The sequence below is a fragment of the Mustela putorius genome, unplaced genomic scaffold (genome assembly GCF_011764305.1).
Source record: "Mustela putorius furo isolate JIRA1106 unplaced genomic scaffold, ASM1176430v1.1 tig00000174_pilon_pilon_pilon, whole genome shotgun sequence".
Classification (NCBI taxonomy): domain Eukaryota; kingdom Metazoa; phylum Chordata; class Mammalia; order Carnivora; family Mustelidae; genus Mustela; species Mustela putorius.
In genome coordinates, this window is record NW_025421304.1 from 10147127 (window position 1) to 10169862 (window position 22736).

Genomic DNA, 22736 nt, shown 5'->3' on the forward strand with positions numbered 1-22736 from the left:
GGAGGGGCAGGAGGGCAAAGCCTCGGCACAAGCACCAGCTGGTACCTGGCACTTGGGCACTTTCCAGGCCTTCATTTCCTGCTCCTACTGCCCATCTCTGGCACAATACCAGTTCTGATTAAAAAAAAAAAAAAAAAAGACAGAGGCAACAGAAGCATGACAAGAGTAGTCTTCCCCAGAACAGGGAGGAGTTAGTCCATTTCAAAGATCTGAAAGAAGGCAAGTGTGACAAGAGTGTGGTGAAGGAGGAGACAGGCTGACATGACACTGGGAGGAGAGGCAAAGCCAAATCCCGTGGGACCTCATAGTTCTCAGAAAGGAGTTTAGGTTTATTTTCTGGAGCAAAGGAAGCCATTGCAGGTTTTTAAGCCTAAGTGATAAGATCATTTTACATATCTAAAACAACATTCAGGTTGGTGTGAGAATAGTGGGTTATAGGGGGAACAAGAGCAAAAGCAGGGGGACCATAGCAGGAGACTGTTGACAACCAGGGGAGAAGTGGTGGTGGTTTGACACTGGCTTTAAGGGACGTGCGCTTGAGAAAGAATGGACAGAGACAACGGGACATACTGATGAACTAGATGTGAAAGAAAGGGGAGGGAGGATCAGGGACCCCAATTTTCTGGCTCAACCAATGGTGTGAATGGAGTTTGTCAAGAAGAAGAGAAGAGCATCGTCAGGTTGGGGCCCAGAAGAAAGCAGCTTTAGATACAAGACATTTATGAGTCATGCAAGTCCAGCTGTCCAGTTGGATGCGGGACATATGAATTCAGAGTCTGGAAGAGAGGTGTGGACTGAAGGGGCATAATATTAAAAGGTTGTATTTGGTGTTGAGTCTTTGCAAGGGATAAACTCACCGAGGAAAAGGCATAGCATGGAAGAGAAGAGGACCCAAGTTGATGTTGGGTAGATAGAAGGAAACATTAAAAACAGAAAGAGAAGTTCAGACCAGAGAAGTAGAAGGAAAATCCAATACTCCACAGGCACTGGTCCCGCTCTTCTTCTCTGATCTCACTGGCAACTTTCTCTGGACTATAGATATGGGAAATTACCATTGAATGAGATATCTGCAACACATGGGTGAGGAGAAGCACAACTGTAGAAACAATTGCAAGACCATGATTAAAATTCCCAGTCCTTTAAGTACATACTCCAGACTCTACTTTGCACTTTACCACATGTGGCCAAAGATAGGAAGACTCCCAAAAGAAACAAGTGCAAAAAAGTCTTAGAGAAGTTCCCCCATTGTTTAAGACATTCATCACAACCTCAAAGGCCAAAGGAGCTGGGAGAAAGAATGAAGTTAATGTCTTTATCCTTATGGTGACATGGAAAAATCTTTATAAATGCTTTCTGAAAATAGCAAAATGGTCAACCATTCTATAACACTTCACTTTGTTTAAAGAAAAAAAAAAATGACATGTAAATGGGAGGAAGAAGAGGTACTGATCCACAGAAGATGGTACAAAAGGGTATGCTTAATTAGAGTAGAAAAAATTCTGGACAGATCAACATAAACGTTTAACAATGCTGATCTCTGAGTAGCAGAGCAGGAGTACAGTAGGGATACTCTCATGGCTTAAATGTCTGTTGCTTTAACATTTTTAGAATTAATACGAATTAGGTTGAACCAATGACATTTACATTTTTTGCAAGTCAAAACTGTCAAATATTAGCAGTTTCATTTGGCTCAACTTAAACAAATTTTACAATACAAAAGCCCAATAATGATTTTTAAAGTTAAGCAAAACATGATGCCTGGAGCTGCACTCAGCAGCAGCCCAGGTGGGTCTAGCCAGCACAGTGCAAAGTGAAATTCTGGCTGCCTTCCTCCCGATGTAGGGCTTCTATAAATCAGCGACAACCCAGCTCCTAAGCCTTAGGCTGTAACTCACAAACAATCCTTCTTCCACACCATCTTTCCCCAGTCCTCACCTCCCCAGAGACTGGGTCAATAAATTTAGTCAGCTCAACTCATGTTTCAGGGAGCACCCATCAAAAAGGGCCCCCAAGGACCTGGAGGTCCTTCCATACCCGGGAAAGGAGATCACTCAAAGGGCACATGGGCCCCTGTATAGGATGGGCTCCTCTCCTGAGGTGACCCACAGAATCCTGGTACCTTTTGGCATTGGTGTCCGATGAGTCATATGGTGACAGCGGGGGCAGGGTATCCACAGTCAATGTGTGCTTGTAGCCCCTAACCATCACTGGTGTGATCCAGGAAAAAGTAGCAAAGGAGAGCAGTCCTGCATCATCCACAGGGTTGGGTGCCAGCCTAAGACAAATGAGACACTGTGTGTTCCAGGGCATAGAGGTTATTGCCCTGAGTCCCTAGTTTGAGCTCTTAACTGTAATAATAATCACAGCCACACTTAGAAGCCATGATTCCCACCCATTAGCCATTTGAGCAATGGCGTGTGCTCGGACCCGCTCATATCAGTCCGTGATAACTGATTTTAAGATTTTTAGGAGTTTTGCAAGTTAGTTGCTAAACATGGCCAGTATTAAAAATTACTTAATTTTCAATAAATTGTCTTAAGGACAAAGGTAAGTACTTGAAACTCATCACTTCTTAATTATTTTACTAGATTTGGCTAGTATGTATGGTCTTTAGATTCTATAAATCTGTTGCATCTATACAGTAGAAATACAATGGAACAGGGTGCTATGCACATCTCTTCCCAACTTGGCATTCAATGACATCACATTGTCTTGAAATCAGCCACGGTAGGCCGTAAGAACTGATAAGTGCTACCCACCATGGAATTTTTTTAGTGAGCCAGTGCTCAAACCTCACAACCAACCCATGGGAACGAAGGCACCTGACCCATTTGTCATGAGGAAATGAAGATCGGGAAGCTGATTATCAGAGGCTGAAGTGCATGTCTTGTGCTCCCAGGAGGATGGGGAAGGTACAGAGCTGGGCATGACACCATGGGGATGAAGCAGGGAGGCTACCTAGGCAGGCACATGCTGGAGGCAAACTCATGGTTCTGCAGACCAGGAGGATGGAAGGAATTAAAGCATTTAAAGTGCTTTGGCTGCGTAAATACCAGCTAGCAGATAAAAAAAAAAAAAGAGGGCAGAGGAGGGGCAAGGAGGAGAAGAAAGAAGAAATGGAAGAAGGCAGAAGGAAAAGGAGGAAAAGGAAGTAAAAAGAAAAGGAGGAGAAAGAGTAAACAGTTGAGGAGAAGGAAGAGAAGAAAAGAGGAAGAGGAAGAGGTAATGAAGGAGGAGAAGACCTTGGTTTTGCCCTTGCAAAATTAACCCATTAACCACCTAAGACAGAATAAAGTCAGAGACATGGAGCAATATCTACTGATTACTAAGCCATGAGTATATTCTGGACCCTGTAAGGGCTTTATACTTGTAGCAGATGCTGCCAGGATGCCGTGGGTCACAGACGCTTGGCTCAAGCTGACAACATCCCGTCTTCAATGTGAGCTATGCCCCCTTTTCACCACCTGTTTCAGTGCCTTCTCAGGAGCATAAGTGCAGCCCAGAATTGCAGGGCACTGATGTCTCCAGGGGCAAATCTTAACAAATGGGGAATATAGGAGCCCATGGACAAATGCACCCTCCTATCCTTTGGGTGGAAAATTGTACACTTTCCCAGGAAGACCTAGTAGAATCCAGCCCCTATTCCTACAGCAGTGACACTGATGACACCATGTTGTCCTTCCCTGACCCACTTCCCCTAAATCCTCCCTCCTGCTTCCTGGGATCACATCCTGAATGAGCTACCTGCATCCAAGTTCTTAGCTCAGACTCTGATTTTGGAGAACTCAAGCTAAGAGAATATTAACAATGTACCATGTACCTGGCACATGGTAAAACTTTCTAAAAGGTGGCTTTTATGATACAGTCATACATTACTTCATAGAATCATTACAACAAATCATTGGAATGGACAGAAGGAGGGAATAATGACACCATTTTGTAGGCAAGAACATAGTGGCACAGAGAAGTTAAAGTCCTTGGCCTTAGAGTTGAAAATCTTAGAGTTGAAAAGTGGTGGAGCAATGATTCAAACCCACTCCTTGCTGACTCCAAGGTCCCCATCATTTTCTTAAGCTCTACACCACATTGCCTCTCCACAAAACAATTATAGCTCAGCCAAAACAGTGGGTAGTTAGTGCTTTCCTGCCTGGGGCTAGTTATGGTAGCCTATTCCCTCACCTTTCAACCTTCACCTCTCCCCTCAGAGGGCTCAAGGTGCGTCTTCGGTCCAGAGATTCTAGAAAAGAGCAATGCTGTGTCACCTCACTATAGAGATGCCACTTGGCCTTCTGATGTTCAGAGGACTGGACATAAGGGCCTTTTCCATGCAGAAAAGGCAGCATTTTATGATATTGTGACTAGTATAATATTAATAATATCACATCATATCATGTTAGAGTTAAGCTTGTGAGCTTGAAAGTCAAGCTACATGTGTTTCTATCCTGCAGTTCATACATGACCTAATTCTCTCTCCCCATCTGTATAACAGCCCTTTGGATTGTGAGCTTGCAATTGCTTCCATCAGTAGGTCCAGTCTATTTCTCCACTCCTAGAATCTGAGCTGACTTGTTCCTCAATTTGGTCAATAGAATGCTGTGAAAGAAATGGTGTGCCAGTTCTGAACTTGAATCTCAAGAAACCCTATATGCTTCAACTCATCCTTTTGGCAGTCTGCTCTCATACTAAGTGATCAAGCCCAGGATACCCTGATGGGAATTGATAGCCCATATGGCCCACTTGTTCCTATTGTCCCAGTCAGCAGCCACCTTGCCGACGGGAATATTTATAAGTAAGCCTACTCAAGACCAGATGAATCACCCACGTAAGCCCAGCCCAAGTTGCTGAACAAACCATAAAGTTGTATGCTAACTAAATGGCAATTGTTTTAGCATTCTAAGTGTTAACAGTTAGAAAGTTTGTGTGTTACAGAAAAAAAAGCTACCTGGTGAACTTTCAGCAAGTTACTTAACTTCTCTGTGCCTCATTTGCCCGCCCATCAGATAAAGATAATAATACCTCCATGGTGGCTGGGAAGAGCAAATGAGACCATGTTTGTAAAGTACTTGGACAGGTCCTGGCACAATGAAAGCTTTCCTTAAACACTAGCTAATGTTCTCTCAGCAAAGGATAACAGGAGTGGCTAATGGATGGATGGATGGATGGATGGATGGAAGACACAAAGACAAGAGAATACAGAGCAGCAGCATGGGGAGCAGGGCCAGAGCCTACTCTCCTGATAGGTTAGAAACTAATTCTGGAGGTTCTCCCCCGGCCCTCCATCCAATCCTCCTCCTGGCTTACCTTGCATAGGGTCTCACCGGGATCATGGTTTTTAGGCTGGAGTCATATCTTTCTATAAAGGTTCTCCGCTGGCCTCGCCGATCCAGATCTGAGATAAGGTAGGGGCCTTCACCCACCATCCTGATGGCAGCCTGGAGCCCTGGCCTATTGGCCTAGGGACACTTTCACTATATAGCAGAAAGATGAGGAAGGTTACTGAGAAATGAGGACACTCTGAAATGGGTTCAGGCATTCCACCCATACTCTACCCAGATCAGCTTCCTTGCTCCAACCCATTAGACAGTTTCACCAATTAGCTTTCTACATTTATGGGTCAGGTGGGGGTGGAGGGTGAGGTGTGGCCAGAAACCCTGCCACATCCTTCAGTTCCACTTTGAGGTTTCCTTATTAGCCAGGACATTCTGTGCCTCTTCTTTTCCATTTTGGGTTGACTGGGACAAAAAAAGGCTATCATGGATTGTCCGTTGGGAGCTAGTCTGTGACCAGCCCTGAATCCCAGACCAACAAAAGAGCTCCAGGAAGGTATGTTTGCTGTCACACAAATTTGCTTCACAAAGAGTGAAGTTTGTCTCACACACCTCTTTTTCTTCCGGCTTCTTGTGTGTCCACACTGCCTTATACCCAAGGGCTAGAGACTTCAAATGAGACTACCTCTCAGGACAGGGCACATCTGGACAAACCCACATTCCCCCCCTCCACTTCTGGGACCACTGTCCCTAAGGAAAACCAACAATCTATGTGGAGATAACACTTTTTGGAGTGCCTGTCCAGTCCATAAACCAACCACCCCATTCACCAATCACCTAAACCTAATGAATAGAGAATAATCCTTGAAGGTTTGCCTATTCCTGGTTTCAGTCCTTTCCTGAATGAAACCCCAGCTCTATTCTTCCCCTAGGATTCCATAAAATCTCCCTCCCTATAAGCTAGAGATGAATTCTCCCTTTTTACCCAAATTATCTTAAGTTGTTTTTTGTCATTTACCACCAGAGGCCTCACCACTAATACATGTATATGTATATATATATATATATACACATACACATATGTGTGTGTGTGTATACATACACACTCATACATGGGGTTGCCATTCCCATGAATTTTCTCAGGAAGTTTTCATGGCTAGAAACATCAAATAAACCAATTCCTATCAAGGTTTTAATGACTGACAATCAAATGACAGAGTTAGAAATGTTCTCAGATTCAATATTTTACAAACTCTTCATTACACAGAAGAAGAAATGAAGACCAAAAGAAGGGAAAAGACTTACTCAAGAATATATGGTAGTGATACTAGCATCATGGATGAATAAAACAACTTTTGTTTGTGTCTCTCCTACTCTCAACAATAATTTGCCATCTATTCACCAATAAAAGTGTCCTTCTGAGAGCTGTGGGATCCAGCACCATATGCCAAGAAACCGAGGAGTCTTGCCCACCCATGTATCAGGTAATGGACATAGAGACCTTGTTCCTGGCTCTGGGCCTTGAAGTGGTCCATGAACTAGCTCCAGACCTCCTTGGCCATAGTCTAGGAGTCCCTGAAAAATATTACCTTAGACAATCACTAAGGACAAGAGAACTTTTGGAGAAGTCCAGATTCCCAGTGGAAATTTTCCAGCACACCATTCAAACAAAAAAATATAAGTCTGGATGTATTGGAGAGGGAAAAGGGAATATTTTGACTTTATCCACACTACAACTCCCCCAAGGCAGCATAGCTTAGGGCCAAAAGAGATCTTCTCAGCCTATGATTTCTCTTATAGGAGAAAGAGAAAACTGGCTTCCAGAGCTGGCATCCAGCTGCACAGGGGGATGATAAAGAAGCCTATTTCTCTTTCACCATATATAGAGGACTGAATTCTGAACTTCATCAGCCTGGCAAGAAGAGGCTTCAAGAGAGGCACATAGGACTCTTGGAGGACATTAAAGGAACATGAATCCTACTAACTGCATCACAGATTACATCAAGAAACCTGCTTTTGAATCATTGAGAATACCTCATTCACGCATGTTTCCAACTGGTTCACAGGCACCCCTAGCATTCCACATGCCTCATCTACACATATACCCAGCCTGTGGCCAGCTCCCTATACATGTTGCCGGTGGCAGCAGTGAGAGGAAGATTTGACGGATAGCTAGTGAGCATCATGGAAAACCAAACCACACCAAATCTGTGGGCTAAGGAGAGACCACAAACTTGAGCTTTAGCACCAGTTTTGGGAAAACAAAATGAAGGCTGTCAGCATCCAGCCCGGCACTTTGCAGGATTGATAGAAAGCATATAGCCTTAAGAAGAGCAAGGAAGAGCTAGAAATATGGAGTAGGCATATCCATAGAATGTCTGAGAAAGGCCTAGACTCCCAGCAAGGATCATGGAAGGTATTTCTTTCCCAGAGACTGTTAGTAAAGATTGGAGGAGGTAACTGATGTTTCAAATGTGAAGACAGCAATGCAAAACTTTAAGGAGCATGAAAAATTAAAGAAACATGGCACCACCAAAGGACAATAATAATATTCTCAGAAATATGGAGATTGCAAGTAACCCAGTAAAGAAATGAAAACATCTGTTTTAAGGAAACTGAAGGAATTACAAGAAAATTCAGAAAGACATTTCAGATAAATCAGGAAAACAGTACACAACCAAAATGAGAAGTTTAACACAGAGACAGAAATTATTAAAAGAACCAAACAGAAATTCTGGAAGTAAAAAATATAATGAATAAAATGAAAAGTGTAATAGGATCAACAACAGAAAGAATCTATGAGTTAGATGACAAGAAATTTGAGATTATCCAGTCAGAGAACTAAAAAAGAATTAAAAAATTAAAAATTAAAAAATTAAGAATTAAAAAAGAGTGATGAAAACCTATGCAATCTATAGAATACCATCAAAAGAAACAATTTGTTAATTGTTGGAGTTTCAGAAAAAAGAGGAAGTATGAGACAGAAGACTTATTTAAAGAAATAAAGGAAGGGCACCTGGGTGGCTCAGTGAGCTATGTATATGACTTTGGCTCAGGTCATGATCTCAAGGTCCTGGGATCGAGCCCTGAGTTTGGCTCCCTGATCAGCAAGGAGTCTGCTTCTTCCTCTCCCTCTGACCCTCCCCCTTGTTCATGATCTCTTTCTCTCAAATGAATAAATAAAAAATCTTAAAAGATTAGAAATACGGGCTGTGACAAACCACTGAATTCTATTCCCAAAACCAATAATACACTATATGTTAGCTAACTAGAATTTAAATAAAAATTTAGAAGGGGGGGGGAATAATGGCTACAAACTTCCTAAATCTAAGTAAAGATTTGAATACCCAAGTTCATGAGCCATATAGGTCACCAAAGAAACTCAAAGAGATTCTTTCTAACACACATTAAAATAAAATTGTCAAAAATCAAACAGAGAGAATCATAAAAGCAGTAAGAAAAAAGAAGCTTGTAACTTACAAGGGAACTCCAATAAGGGTATTAGTGATTTCTCCGCAGAAACCATACAGGCCAAGAGAGTGGGATGATCTATTCAAAGTGCCAAGAAAACAAAACCAAAAACAAATACCTACCAACCAAGAATGCCCTAACTGGCAAAGGTATTATTCAGAAATGAAAGTGAAATACTTTCCCAGGCAAACAAAATATGAGGGAGTTTATCACCACTACACCTGCCTTAACAAGAATTGCTGGAAGAAATTCTTCAAGCTGAAATTAAAGGATACTAATTAGTAACATGAAAATTTGTAACATACTGACTAATGTAAGTATATAGTCAAATTCAGAATACTCTAATACTGTAATATGGTAGTGTGTTAACAATTCTAATAGAAAGACTAAGAGGCAATAATTTTTAATAAATACACAATATAAAAAGGGACAAATTGTGACATCAATAACATAAAATAGAGGAGTAAAATGGTAGAGTTTTTGTATGTGATCAAAATTAAGTTCTTATCAACATAAAATGACAATTATATTTATAAAATGTTTTATATAAGCCTTAAGGTAAAAGGTTTTTAAGCAAAAACCTACAACAGATTTACAAAAGATAAAGAGAAGGGAGTCAAAGCATACCACTATGAAGTCATCAATTCACAATGAAACTGCAAAATAGCCAGAAAAAAAAAATAAGATGGTATTAGTAAGTCTTTACCCATCAATAAATATGTGAAATGTAAATGGATTAAATTCTACAATCAAAAGGCATAGAGTTGCTGGCTGGATGAAAAAAATAAGAAGACCCAACTATGTGCTACCTACAAGAGACTCACTTCAGCTTTAAAGACATACATAGGCTCAAGGTGAAGGGATGGAAGAAGGTATTTCATTCAAGTGGAAACCAAAGGACAGCAGGCATAGCTATACTTATATCAAACAAAATATATTTTAAACCAAAAATTATAATAAGAGACAAAGAAAATTACTATACCATGATAAAAGGATCAGTTAATCAAGAAGATATAACAATCATATGTATAATATATACACACACATATATTGTATAAATATAAAAGATGATAGATAGGTATGTTTTAATGATGGGACACCTAAATATATTAAGCAAATACTAACAGATCTGAATGGAGAAATAGACAATAATACAATAATATTAGGTAACTTTTAAAAATTCAATTAGCCAATATATAGTACATAATGAGTTTTAGATGTAGTGTTCAATGATACTTTAATACTCCACTTTCAACATTAGCTAGGTCATCCAGACAGAAAATCAATAAGGAAATACTGGACTTGAACTACATTTTAGACCAACTGGACGTAACAAACATATATTGAATATTCTGTACAACAACACTAAAATGCACCTCTTTGTTAGGAACACCTGGAATGTTCTCCAGGATAGATAATGATGGGTCACAAAACAAGTTGTAGCAAATTTAAGATGACTGAAATCATACCAAGTATTTTTTTTTATCACAATGGTATGAAATGAAATCAATAACAAAAGAAAGCTGGAGAGTTCACAAATATGTGGAAATTAGACAACACATTTGTGACCAACCGATGAGTCAAAGAAGAAATCAAAAGGAAAATGAAAAAAAAAAAATCTTGAAACAAATTGGAAACACAATATAACAAAACTTGTAGTATGTAGCAGAAGTAATCCCCAAATGGAAATTTATAGTGATAAATGTCTACATTAAGAAAAATAAAAGATTTCAAATAAAGAACCTACACTTCAATGAACCAAAAAAAAAAAAAAAAAGGAAGAACAAACTAAGCCCAAAGTTAACAGAAAGAAATAACAAAAATCAGGGCAGAAATAAATAAACTAGAGATCAGAAAAAACAATATAAAAGATTAATGAAGCTAAAAACTGGTTTTTTGAAAGGATAAGCAAAATTGAACAAATCTTTAGCTAGACTATAAGAAAAAGAGAAGACTTGTAAATAAGATGAGAAAAAGTAGATACTACAACTGATAGTACAGAGATACAAATGATCATAAGAGACTACCAGAACAACCATACATTGACAGATTGGATAACTTACAAATAATTGATAAATTCCTAGAAAAATGAAGTTCATCAAGACTGAATAATAAAGAAAAAGAAAATCTGAACAGAACACATGACCCAAACTATCCCCCAAAAAGAAAATCCAAGACCAGATGGTTTCACTAATGAATTCTACTAAACATTTAAAGAAGAATTAATGTCAAATATTCTCAAATTCCTCCAGAAAATTGAAGAGGAGATATTACTCAAAACTTATAAGACAAAAATTACCCTACTACTAACACCAGATAAGGACATTACAAGAAAAGGAAGCTATAGGTCAATATCCTAATGAATATAGATGCAAATATTCTCAAAGAAATATTAGCAAACTGAATTCAACAACAGATTAAAAAATCATACATCAGCCATTAATCAACAATTAATAAATAAATAAATAATAAAATTAAATATCATATACCATGATCAAGTGGCGTTTATCCCTGGGAAGAAAGGAAACAATAAAACACTCATGACTAAACTTAACAAAGGAGGTGAAAGATCTGTACACTTTGCGGAAAGAAATTGAAGACACAAATGGGAAGCTATCTTGTGTTCATGGTCAGAAAAATTAATATCATTAAAATATCCATACCACACCAGTTATCTATAGATTTGACACAATCCCCATAAAAATTCTAATGACATTTTTCACAGAAATAGAAAAAACAATTCTAAAATTTGTACTAAATCACAAAAGACCCTGAATAGCCAAAGAAGAAAGAAGAACAGAGCTGGAGGCATGACACTTCCTGGTTTCAAACTATACTACAAAGCTATTGTAATCAATGGTGCTGGTATAAAAACAGACACATAAAACAATAGAACAAAATTGAGAGCCCACAGATAAACATATATGTATACATATATACATATATAAATACATATATAGTCAATAATATTTGAAAAGGAATCTGAGAATACTCTACAGGAAAAGATATTCTCTTTAATAAATGGTATAAGGAGAACTGGATAATCACACACAGATGAATAAAATTGGACTCTTATCTTAACACTACTCACAAAAATTAACTTGAAATGGATTAAAGAAATAAACTTAAGAAGTAAAACCATAAACTCCTAGAAGTAATCAGAGGGAAAAGCTTGTTGTCTTGACAATAATCCCTTGACATGACTCAGAAGCACTAGGAAAATAAAAAACAAAAATAATTAAACAGAACTACATTGAGCTAAAAGTCTTCTGCACAGCAAGAGAAAAAAAATCAACAAGATGAAAAGACAACCTACAGAATGGGAAAAAAAAATTGCAAATCCTGTCTCATAAAGAGTAAATATCCAAAGTATATAAAGAACTCCTACAACTCAAAAGCAAAATAAAACAAAAAATTTGATTTAAAAATGAGCAGAGGAACTGAATGGACATTTTTCCAAAGAAAACATACGAATGATAGACAAGTACATGAAAAGGTGCTCAACATCACTAATCATCAGCGAAATGCAAGTCAAAACCACAAGGAGGTATCACTGCATACCTGTTAGAATGACTATCAACAAAAAGACAAGAGATAACAAAGTATTGACAAAGACATAGAGAGAAGGGAATTCTTGTGCACTGTTGGTGAGAATATAAATCAGCACAGCCACTACAGAAAACAGATGTAAACTCCTCAAAAAGTTTACAATAAAACTGCCATAGGATTCAGCAATCCCAATTCTGGGTATATATCCAAAGGAAATGAAATCAGGATCCTGAAAAGATACCTGGACCTTCACACCCATTGCAGCATCATTCACAATAATCAAGATATGGAAACAATTTATGGATGAATTAAAAAGAATGGATTAAAAAGATGTGGTGTACATATACAATGGAATATTATTCAGCCCTGAGAAAGAATGACATTCTGCCGTTTGGGACAACAAAGATGGACCCGGAGGAAATTATGCTGAGTGAAGAAGTCAGACAGAGAAAGACAAATACTGTAGGATACACACTTACATCTAGAATCTAAAAAAGCTAAACTCATAGTAACAGGGAGTAAAACAATGGTTGCCAGGGGTTGGATGGTGGAGGAAATAGGGATATTTTGGTGAGAGTTAGGTAAAAATTTCTAGTTAGGAGTAAATTCTGGGTATCACAAATACAACATGGTGATTAAAGTTAACAACACTGTATTACATACTTGAAAGTTGCTAAGAGAGTGGATCTTAAACATTTCACTTCAAAAGAGAATGATAATTTTGTGAGATGATGGAGGTTTTAACTCATGTTACTGTGGTAGTCATTTCACAATAAAGTCTATCAAACCTGCATGTCATACACATTTAAATGTATAATATGATAAGTTGTATTATATGACAATTATATCTCAATAAAGCAGGGGGGCGGAAGCAGAGTCTACATAAAATGAGTGGCACTATCTCATCTGGGACAGGCTAGATATAGAGAAACTGACATGTCCACTTTTTTCCAATTACTCCGGAAAACCCCTTGCATATATTATATTACAAGAAGCACCTCTCTGGAATAATATATTCTTTATTACAATAGAATTTAAAAATTAAAATGGCTTCACGTCAAAAAGACAAATCCCCCAAAATAGAAACAAGCATTACAAACAACTGGAGGGGAATAAATGTTTTGTAGGCAATAATACTGCTCAAAATCTCTTCTGTCATTCAATTAATGAATACTAAAGATATGAATACCATGGATCTCTAGATTCTTAGTTCAAATAGGAACTCCCTAAACTTCTTGTCAACCTGTGCTGTACTCCAAAGCCCTCCCTCCATTTCCACCACCTAATACTGCACTCCAGCAACGTCACATGTCTGAACAAATTGCCAATTATTTCCACCTCTTGGTCACCACTGTTACAACCTGGAAAAATGTAACATCATTCCCTTCACTTGACCACTTCCTGTTCAGCCTCAATTCAGGCTCAATTCAGACATTTCTCCTCTAGGAAAACTTCCCTACTTACTTATCTATTTTCCTAAACAGACTGAAAACTAAGCACAAAATAACACACATGAAAATGTAAATCGCAGCATAGTGTTAGCCCTGCAGCTGGGGGTGGGGGGGGCAGGGAGGAACACAGAATGAAAACAAAACTTAAAACTAAGAATTCAATCAAAGAAATAAAATGGGGCATATAATAATGGATTCACCCCAAATAGTTTTATTGACAAATGACATCTCAGTGCCAGCCCTTGATAGGCAAGGAGGAACTGAAACATAAAAAACAGAGGGATAAGTGGAAGACAAATACCAAGCTGATAGACTTAAACCCAACCACATCAATAATTACATTTAATATAAATGGAGTAAACACTTCAGCTAAAAACTAGAGATTGTCAGACTGGGTATAAAAGCAAGACGCAATGATATGGTACCCACAAGAAATGGATTTTAAGTATAAAGATACAAATAGATTGCAACTAACAGAATGAAAAAAGAACTACCATGTAAACAGCATTAGAATTGTCAACTCTGTGAGCAAAGAGTTTATCAACTAGAATATGGTACTTCTAAGAGTATAGTACAGTATGAAAAAGGCGGAAAAGTATAACTTTACAGTAAAGAAACCTGACAAATACTATTTCAAACTAGATGATCAAGGTCAACATCAATAGTAACAAGTCACGGGTGTTTGTTTGTTTTTTAATTTTAGTAACAAGTCATATTAATCAAAAGACATAATTTTTTAAAAGATCAAGAACAAACTGTGGGTTTCGTGGGGGTGGGGGTGGGAGTCTGGTGGTGGGTATTGTGGAGGGCACGTATTACATGGAGTAGTGGGTGTGGGGCATAAACAATGAATTTTGGAACACTGAAAAAAAATAAGATTTAAAACAAACAAAAAGACCAAATTTTTAAAAATATTGTTAAAGATTAAAAATGAAGCAACATGCTGGCATAAATGTGATTCACCTAACTACAAAAAATTAGTATGCAAAAGTTACAAAGAATGCTCTATATATCAATAACAAACGGACAATAAACTGGAGAAATGAGCAAAAGATATCAACAGGCAGTTCACAGATGAGCCAAACAAACAACACAAAAATGCTCTATCTCTGAGTATCAAGGAAGTGAGCATTAAAGCCACAATCACAGTAAGAACTATTTTTCATTCTTCAGATAGGTAATACTTAAGTCTGAATATTTTAAGTCTTTACATGTGTGTGGATCACAGCAGTTCTTAGACCCTGTTAATAGGAATATATATTGTTTAACTAATTTATAAAGCAATTTGGCATTACCTGTTCATGTTCAAGATTATTTTAGTAACATAGCCAGCATACATAAGCCTCCTTATGTATTTAAATGCTCAGAACCAATTCTGTCTATTCAAGGAGTCCTATACAGAGGACTGTGAGCTCCTTCTCACTGTCCTCACAAATTCTCCCCTACCTCTGTTAGCCTCTTTTCAATCATACTCACTAATATCAACACTGAATTTCAATCTAGAAAAACAATCCATGGAACTAGAGGATATTATGCTAAGCAAAATAAGTCAGTCAGAGAAAGACAAATACCATATGATTTCACGCATATGTGGAATTTAAGAAACCAAACAGATGAACATGGGGGAAGGGAAGGAAAAAAGAAGTAAGATAAAAACAGAGAGGGATGAAAACCATCAGAGACTCAAGTGTAGGGAACAAACTGAGTGTTGCTGGAGGGGAGGTTGCTGGGAAGGTAATTGGATAGTGGACATTAAGGAGGGCATTTGATGTAATAGCACTGAGTATTGTATGCAACTGATGAATCACTGAATTCTACCCCTGAAACTAATAATAGAGTATATGTTAACTAAATTATACACTACGTATAATACGTATATGTATGTATAAATTGTACAATATAGAAAAGGGGAAAAAAGGAATGACTCGACAGTGAACAAACCTGACAAATACTACCTCAACAGGTGATCAGGATCAACATCAACAGTGAAAAACCATGGTGACAGCATGTGTCCTTGATATGACGGGATGAGAAGGGCACTTTACTTCTGTGGTCCTCCTCCCCAAAACCCATAATTCCAGTCTAATCATAGGAAAAAATAAAAGACAAGTCCCTTGAGGGACAGCCTACAAAATACCTGAGCAGTACTGCTTAAAACTTTCAAGGTCATCAAAAAACAAGGAAAATCTGAGAAATTGTTGCAACCAAAAAGAGCCTAAGGAAATATAATGAGTATATCCTGGATGAGATCCTAGGACGAAAAAGGGACATTAGGTAAAAACTAAGGAAAGCTAAATGAAGAATGGATATTAGTCAATAATGATGTACCAATAAGTGTTCATTAATCTTAACACATATGTAAGATGTTAATAGTAATGTAAGATGCAATAACCCTCTGTACTCCTTTCACAACTTTTCTGTAACAAAAAGTTATCCTTAAAAAATAGTTTACTTTTTTAAAATGTGTAAGAAAATATACACCAATTTCAAGATGGTAGTTACCTCCAGGAGGCAAAGGAATGAGATCTGGAAGTTATGCAGGGATTGCCCTATGACATTGTAGCATTTAACTATATATTTAAGAATGGAAAAGCTGGAACCAGGCTGTGGGGTTAGGAAGAAACTCTTATGGGAAGTGACACTAGAGTTGATTGGCTGCAAAAGAGAAGAGAGGTGAGAAAGAGAGAGTTAGAGAGAAAGCCCAGGTGAGGCATTCAGCTGAGACTGGGTGTGGTGCCTGCCCAGTAAGGCTCTTAAGGTCACCATATGGGCAAGACTAAACCCTAGGCAGAAGTTCCCCAACCCTACCTCAAGAGCCTTCCCGCAAGATTTCCATTTGGCTGTTTATCAGAAAGCCCTTCAGAGCTTCCTCTACCCAAATCATCATGCGCCGCCTTGGGGCCTCTCGGCTTTTCCAGATTTGCTGGAAGACAATGAAGAGGGACGCTTAGGGATGCTTAGACTGAGAAAGTAAAGAAACTGGCTTCTCACCTTTGGACAGGTCCTTGGCTTCTTATATAATTGCATTCCAGCCCTGGCCAGAGAGACAGGAGGAGGGAAATCTGGACATGGGCACAGCCTTGCATACAGTCTTTATATTACATTCTTACCCTCCCTGTTAGTGTCACAACATAGCATGAACAGCTAAGCTGTGGTCCCTGACCAGCTCCCGGTGGCTTCCCACTGCCTCTGGGCCACTTCCCCTGCCTGCAGTGCCCTTAGGGCTGCACAGAAGTTAGTCTGAGCAAACTGGAGGTAAGAGGCAGAGTAGCTGATAAAGAAGAAAGGTCACTCCAACTTCTGAAACCCAACTGAAATTATTTGGGGAGGGAGAGAGAATCACAGAATCCAAGAATTAAAAGAATTCAAGAGGACATCATCCATGGAAAACTCAATGTTTCCAGTGGGAATTTCCTTTTAACCAACCAAATCATGATTCAGCGAGCTGTGGCAACAGACCTCGGCCCACTCTCATGACTGCCTCCATGGGTATTTCAGCAAACAAATGGATAGCCTGACTTAGTCATGAGGAAATATCAGACAAACCCAAAGGAACATTCCACAAAACCACTGGCCTGTGCTCTTTAAAATTGTTTGCATTATGAAAGACAATGAAAAGAGGGGAATGGGTTCGGATTAACAGCAACTGAAGATACCTAACAGCTAAAAGCAATATAATCCCACACAGGGTCCTGGACCAGGAAAAAATAAAATTAAAGATTATTTTGGGACAATGAGGGAAACCTGAATATGGGCTGTAGGGTACATAATAGTATTATATCAAAGCAAAATTTTCTGATGTTGATAATTGTACAATTTGACCATTAACAATTGTGATAATCATGGTTATATAAGAGAATGTCCTTATTCTTAGGAACTATATACTAAAGTATTTAGAGATAATGGAGTAAAATGTCTGCAATTTACTCTCAGATGTGTCAGAAAAATAATAATTATGCACAGAAATAGAATGTTGAAGCAAATGTGCAAAATGTTACTTTGCAATTTCGAGTGAAGGGTAGTTAAAATTTCTTAGCATTATTGTTGTTACTTTTATGTCTTTAAAATCATTTCAAAATAAAAAGTCGAACCTTGTTTGTTGTTGTTGTTAAAGAAAAAAGCCCTAAAGGGGCCCTAAAGGGAATGAATTGTTTTCTTTCTCTGGAACTGAACACGATTTTCCTGCAACAGTCACTCTCCGCTCAGGTGTCACGTAGACTACATTTATCCCTCCTTACGTGCCCTCCGATGTGTGAGGACAATCACCGTGTCCCTCTGATCACCCCCAGCAACCCATCTGCAATTTCTCTCCTGTCCAAACTACATGGCTCCAGTCTCTAGGATCCAGATTTCCTCTTCCTAAGGGTGTGGGTTTCATTATCCATGGAGAACCGTTAGTATGACCTCTATAATTTTTCTCACTTTCCTAATGGCAAATAATTCTGGCAGCAAGCTGTCATCAGCTCATCTCAAGGGGTCTGGATTCCAAGATGCCAAACAGGAGACCAGGCCTCCCTGGCCATGTTCAGGTAATCAGAGTGTGTAGGAAATTGGTGCTGGGAGGTAATTTCCTTGAGCGCTCCACGGGGAATGCAGAGTTATGATTACCTAAGACGGCTTGGAAGCGTTGCAGCAGGAATGGCACCTTGCTAAATTTGGCAGCCCTGGGGGGAAAATGAGACTTTTTAATTCAGGAAGTCTGCTTTGGCTAACGTCTCTATCCCCGTCTGTCGTGGCATCCTCTGCCAGGAGTGAGGAGCTGCCTGGAGTGGCAAATCTGCTTGCTGGCAGCCAGGGGGTGGGGGTGGGGGAGCTTTGATGGGAGCTGAAAGGAGTGAAGACAGGACCGGGCCAGAGCCCCTGCAGCCATCATGATTCTGTTCCTGGCAGTTTTTTTTCCACTCAGAGCATCTGAGTGTTGGGCTGAACTGAGGGTTGGGTTGAATCTGAGGGTTGGCAGGGGATTGAAGAAGGTCCCTGGTGCATCCCTCTGCTTTTTGGCGGGGCATTCCCAAGCTGACCTCAATAGACCTGACAAGGTAGAAGCAGGAAGGTCTCTGTTTAGAGCAGTGGACACAAACGAGTGGACCATGGACCACATACGACTTACCGGTCCATTTTATTTGGCCTGTACAGTTTTTAAATTTTTCTGAATTTGAATTAGGACATATTATATTAAAAGAAAAAAGACCTCTGACTTATGACGAAATATCAAGAGCTCTCCGTGCCCACGTGGCTACAATCCCCTCACACTGAGCAGAAGTACCCCTTTTCTGGCAGGGCATACATGATTTAGCTTGCCACAATCCTCACTACACCTTACTGTCTCCCCATCTCTGGGGTTCTGGGGAACTCAGCATTTATCCTCACCTTTGCACTGCTGTTTTCCTTGTAGCCGATTCATTTTTCTCTATCTTTGCTCTCCAAAGAGGGAGGACAAAAGGTATCTCGAGGGCGTTTCAAGAAGAAATATTTTCCACATCTACTTACTTTGCTCAATTAGGTTCCATTTCTGCCTCCCAGACCCAGAAAATTAACAAATTCTCAATTGAATTCTCAAATTATTATTTACCAAATTATTATATAATTATTCTATATTCTATATTCTATCAAATTATTAATTATTTGATCATTATATCAAATAATTATTTGATTATTATATCAAATTATTAATTTAAAATTAATTTAATTCTCAAATTAATATTTGAGAATTGGATCCTTAGTTTTCCTTTGTGTCCGTGACGGAAATCCTTCTCTGGGACCCCCCTGCATCAGTCAAATGCAGATACACTGTTAATGATAAACTCTGCCCCAGGTAAGAGATTAGGGCCCCTGTGGATTTCTTGATAAACCCGTTCTTAATTTCAAGCCACCCAAATCACCAATATCCACTGCTCTCGTGTCCTCTCCCCAACTCCCATAGCCCTGGCAACTCCCTCCAGGCTCTGGCTAGCCTCCCGCTCAGAGAAGCAGCTCTGGCTCGCTGTCCCCAGCCCCCAAGTAGGTAGCCAGACCCGGGCTTAGATTGCTGCTGGAGAGGGAGGCAGGAGGTGGAGAGAGGGCCGAAGGAAGCACAAATGGGTGAGAGGATGCTAAGCATCCTCTCAGGGGTGTTGTCCAAAGCCTCTCTTTCCCGGAGCATCCCACAGAGTGACTTGTGATATGTGTCCAAATGAGGTCACCGTTCAGTGACAGTGACATTCTGACAAGATGGAAGGAAAATGAGAAAGCCCATCTCAGACCTGTGTGAACCATGAGGGGGTGCATTGTGAACTTAAGTTTTTGTTCATGTGTTTGTTTTATAAATCCTGTGATTAAATAGTGAATAGGACAGCATGTCTAGGTGTGTGTTGAAGACTTCGTTGATTCGGTGTAGGCTTTTGTATGTCACCGATTTTGATGTCCTGGCTTGGACTTTGATGTCCTCTACTTTTTCTTGTACCTACCAGTGGCCTCCAAGAATGGAAGTACCCCAAGCCTCCCTTCTGCTCTGGGAGGCCACAGGTCCCTGCTGACTCCCATGTAGGCAGCCACGTTTGATGTGGTGTCACCCACCACAGCCTGGCCTGGGGAAGACAGACAAGGGCACTGGGGGCTGATTGCTACAGAGAGAAGCTCTACCTGGGCAGGAAATGCTAGTGTCCTGGTCCTGAGGAAAAGAAGATGAGGAGGAAGGGTCCAAAGTCATGGGGCTCCGTGGGTATTGCCGGCTGCCTATTAGCCTGAGACTTCTTCCGTCCACGGACCTCAGATTCAGCTTCCCTGTCCCATCTGCCTTGAGCCCTCCTCTCCAACTGTCCCATTCAACTGTCACCCTCACCACACCTGTGGAGGGAACTCTGGGGGACCAACATTCCCTCTGCCACATTAAAGGGCACTGCCCCGTCCCATTCCTTCAGTGACAGCCAAAGTTCACGCAGTGTGCTTGCACAGCTGCCCCTTCCTGGCCTGTCACATCACAGCTTTCTATAAACAAAAGAGAAATTGCCCCCAAGAAGCCCCCATTCTACAGGTGGAGAGTGTATGGAATCAGAGACCCTCCACGACCGGCTTGGGGCAAGGCTGAGACCAGTAGCCAAGTCTCCTGAACCCCAGGCAGGGACCTCCTTCTCCATGGTCCTCCAAAAGTAAAGCAACTCTGAGGTCAGGAGATGAGATGGGTGTGTTGGGGTGGAGGGTAGCCAATCTTCAGAACAGAGAAAATCTCATTTATTGAAAAATGAAAGGTAATCTGAGCTCTTTTTTTTTTTCCCCCTTAAATTAAGTGAAAATTAGGTCAGGGCCTGGCACTGGCAGCTAATTCTTGCATATAAAATTTCCCACTTACCTCACTCTAAGCTTTGCAAACTCTAGAGGGCAGGACTTTTTCCATGTCTTGAGATCCTTCAAGTGCCTGGCCACAGGGCTTTGCTCAGAGTTGGCTGAAGAATTCCACGGTGGCCAGGGAATGGCTGGGAGCAAACAAATCTCCAAATTCAGAAGTGACAAATCCAAATTCACTTTTAAGAATTATTTGGACATTGGGCGCCTGGGTGGCTCAGTGGATTAAGCTGCCACCTTGGCTCAGGTCATGATCCCAGGGTCCTGGGATCCAGTCCCACATTGGGCTCTCTGCTCAGCAGGGAGCCTACTACTCTCTCTCTCTCTCTCTCTCTCTCTCTCTGCCTGCCTCTCTGACTACTTGTGATCTCTCTCTGTGTCAAATAAATAAATAAAATCTTAAAAAAAAAAAAAGAATTATTTGGACACTTTGGGGCACCTGGGTGGCTCAGTTGTTAAATACCTGCCTTAGGCTCCCGTGGTGATCCTGGGGTCCTGGGATGGAGCCCCGCATTGGGCTCCCTGCTCAGCTGGAAGCCTGCTTCTCCCTCTCCCACTCCGCCTGCTCATGTTTCCTCTCTTTCTGTGTCTCTTTCTGTCAGATAAATAAATAAACAAAATCTTAAAAAAAAAATAAAAGAAAAGAAAAGGAAAAAAAGAAGAATTATTTGGACATCTTAGAAGACCTCCCCCTCCTCTAACTCTCGTGGATTTTATCGCACATTTTACTGTCGTATTTTCAAGCCTGCCCAAAGCCTCCTCCTCCTCTTACACTGGTCAATCCCGCCCCCTGCTGGCTGTTTCTGGCTCCTGCACTTCCTGGGGATGCAGTTCCCAGGGCAAGCAGCCTCCACCCCCACAGGGTACTTTGCTTCCTGCCCAAAAGGGAGGTGGAAAGTGGGGAGGGTATGTACACGATTGCTAGGTAGAAAAAGATACAAGGAGGAAGGCTTCCTGGACTCAGGGAGAGCTGGCCTGCAGAAGCTGTCCTTATTGGTCTGTGTCCCCTTTTGTTGGCCTCCATTCCTTCCTCCATAAATGCAAATCCCTGCTAATAAGATTATTTGACATCTGTACAGCCCTTTGTGTATCATGACATTCTTCTCCTTTTATCATTGATCTTCACCCCTACGCCAGAAGGTCTCTGAAACGCAGCCCAGACTCGCTTTCACAATTTCCAAGCAGATTTGAATGCTGTCACATTTATAGCAGATTGATGAGTAGCTTTCTCCCCCCAAGTTCGTTGAAGGTCTGGCAGAGACGGATCTCTACCGAGACAAGCAGTACATAAAGGCGATTGTTTGGGCTGTCAGGCCACTGATTCTGGAGTGAAATGATGGAGGAGGGTGTGCAGTCTCTGCCAGGGGGCCTGAAGAAAGGAACAGGCAAGCTCCTGCTCTCCTCAGGACCCTGAGATCTGAGCAGGGCGTAGACCTCCCCGGGGCTGAGGGGGGCATGAGAACCCACTGGAGTACAGAAGAAAATATTAGAAATCCCTTCTAGGGTGTCTGGGTGGCTCAGTCAGTTAAGCGTCTGCCTTTGGCCCGGGTCATGATCTCAGGGTCCGGGGATCAAGCCTCGTGTCAGGCTCTCTGCTCAGTGGGGAGCCTGCTTCTCTGTGCTCTCTCTCTCTCAAATAAATATATAAAATCTTAAAAAAGAAAGAAATCCTTTCTAT

General features: G+C 40.4%; 1 protein-coding gene across 5 annotated transcripts in view; it reads right to left on the reverse strand.

The window, feature by feature from the left end:
- ABCC12 (ATP binding cassette subfamily C member 12) overlaps positions 1-20524 on the reverse strand; it is an 80021-nt gene extending 59497 nt beyond the window's left edge. For all 5 annotated transcript variants that reach the window (XM_013052094.2, XM_013052093.2, XM_004744119.2 and 2 more), the window contains exons 1-3: positions 20360-20524; positions 5302-5468; positions 2120-2275 (exon numbers count right to left, since the gene is read on the reverse strand). In XM_013052094.2, the coding sequence (XP_012907548.1) occupies positions 2120-2275; positions 5302-5420 (275 nt within the window). In that variant the 5' untranslated portion in view covers positions 5421-5468; positions 20360-20524. The remainder of the gene's footprint in view (positions 1-2119; positions 2276-5301; positions 5469-20359) is intronic.
- Between the last annotated feature and the right edge of the window lie 2212 nt (positions 20525-22736).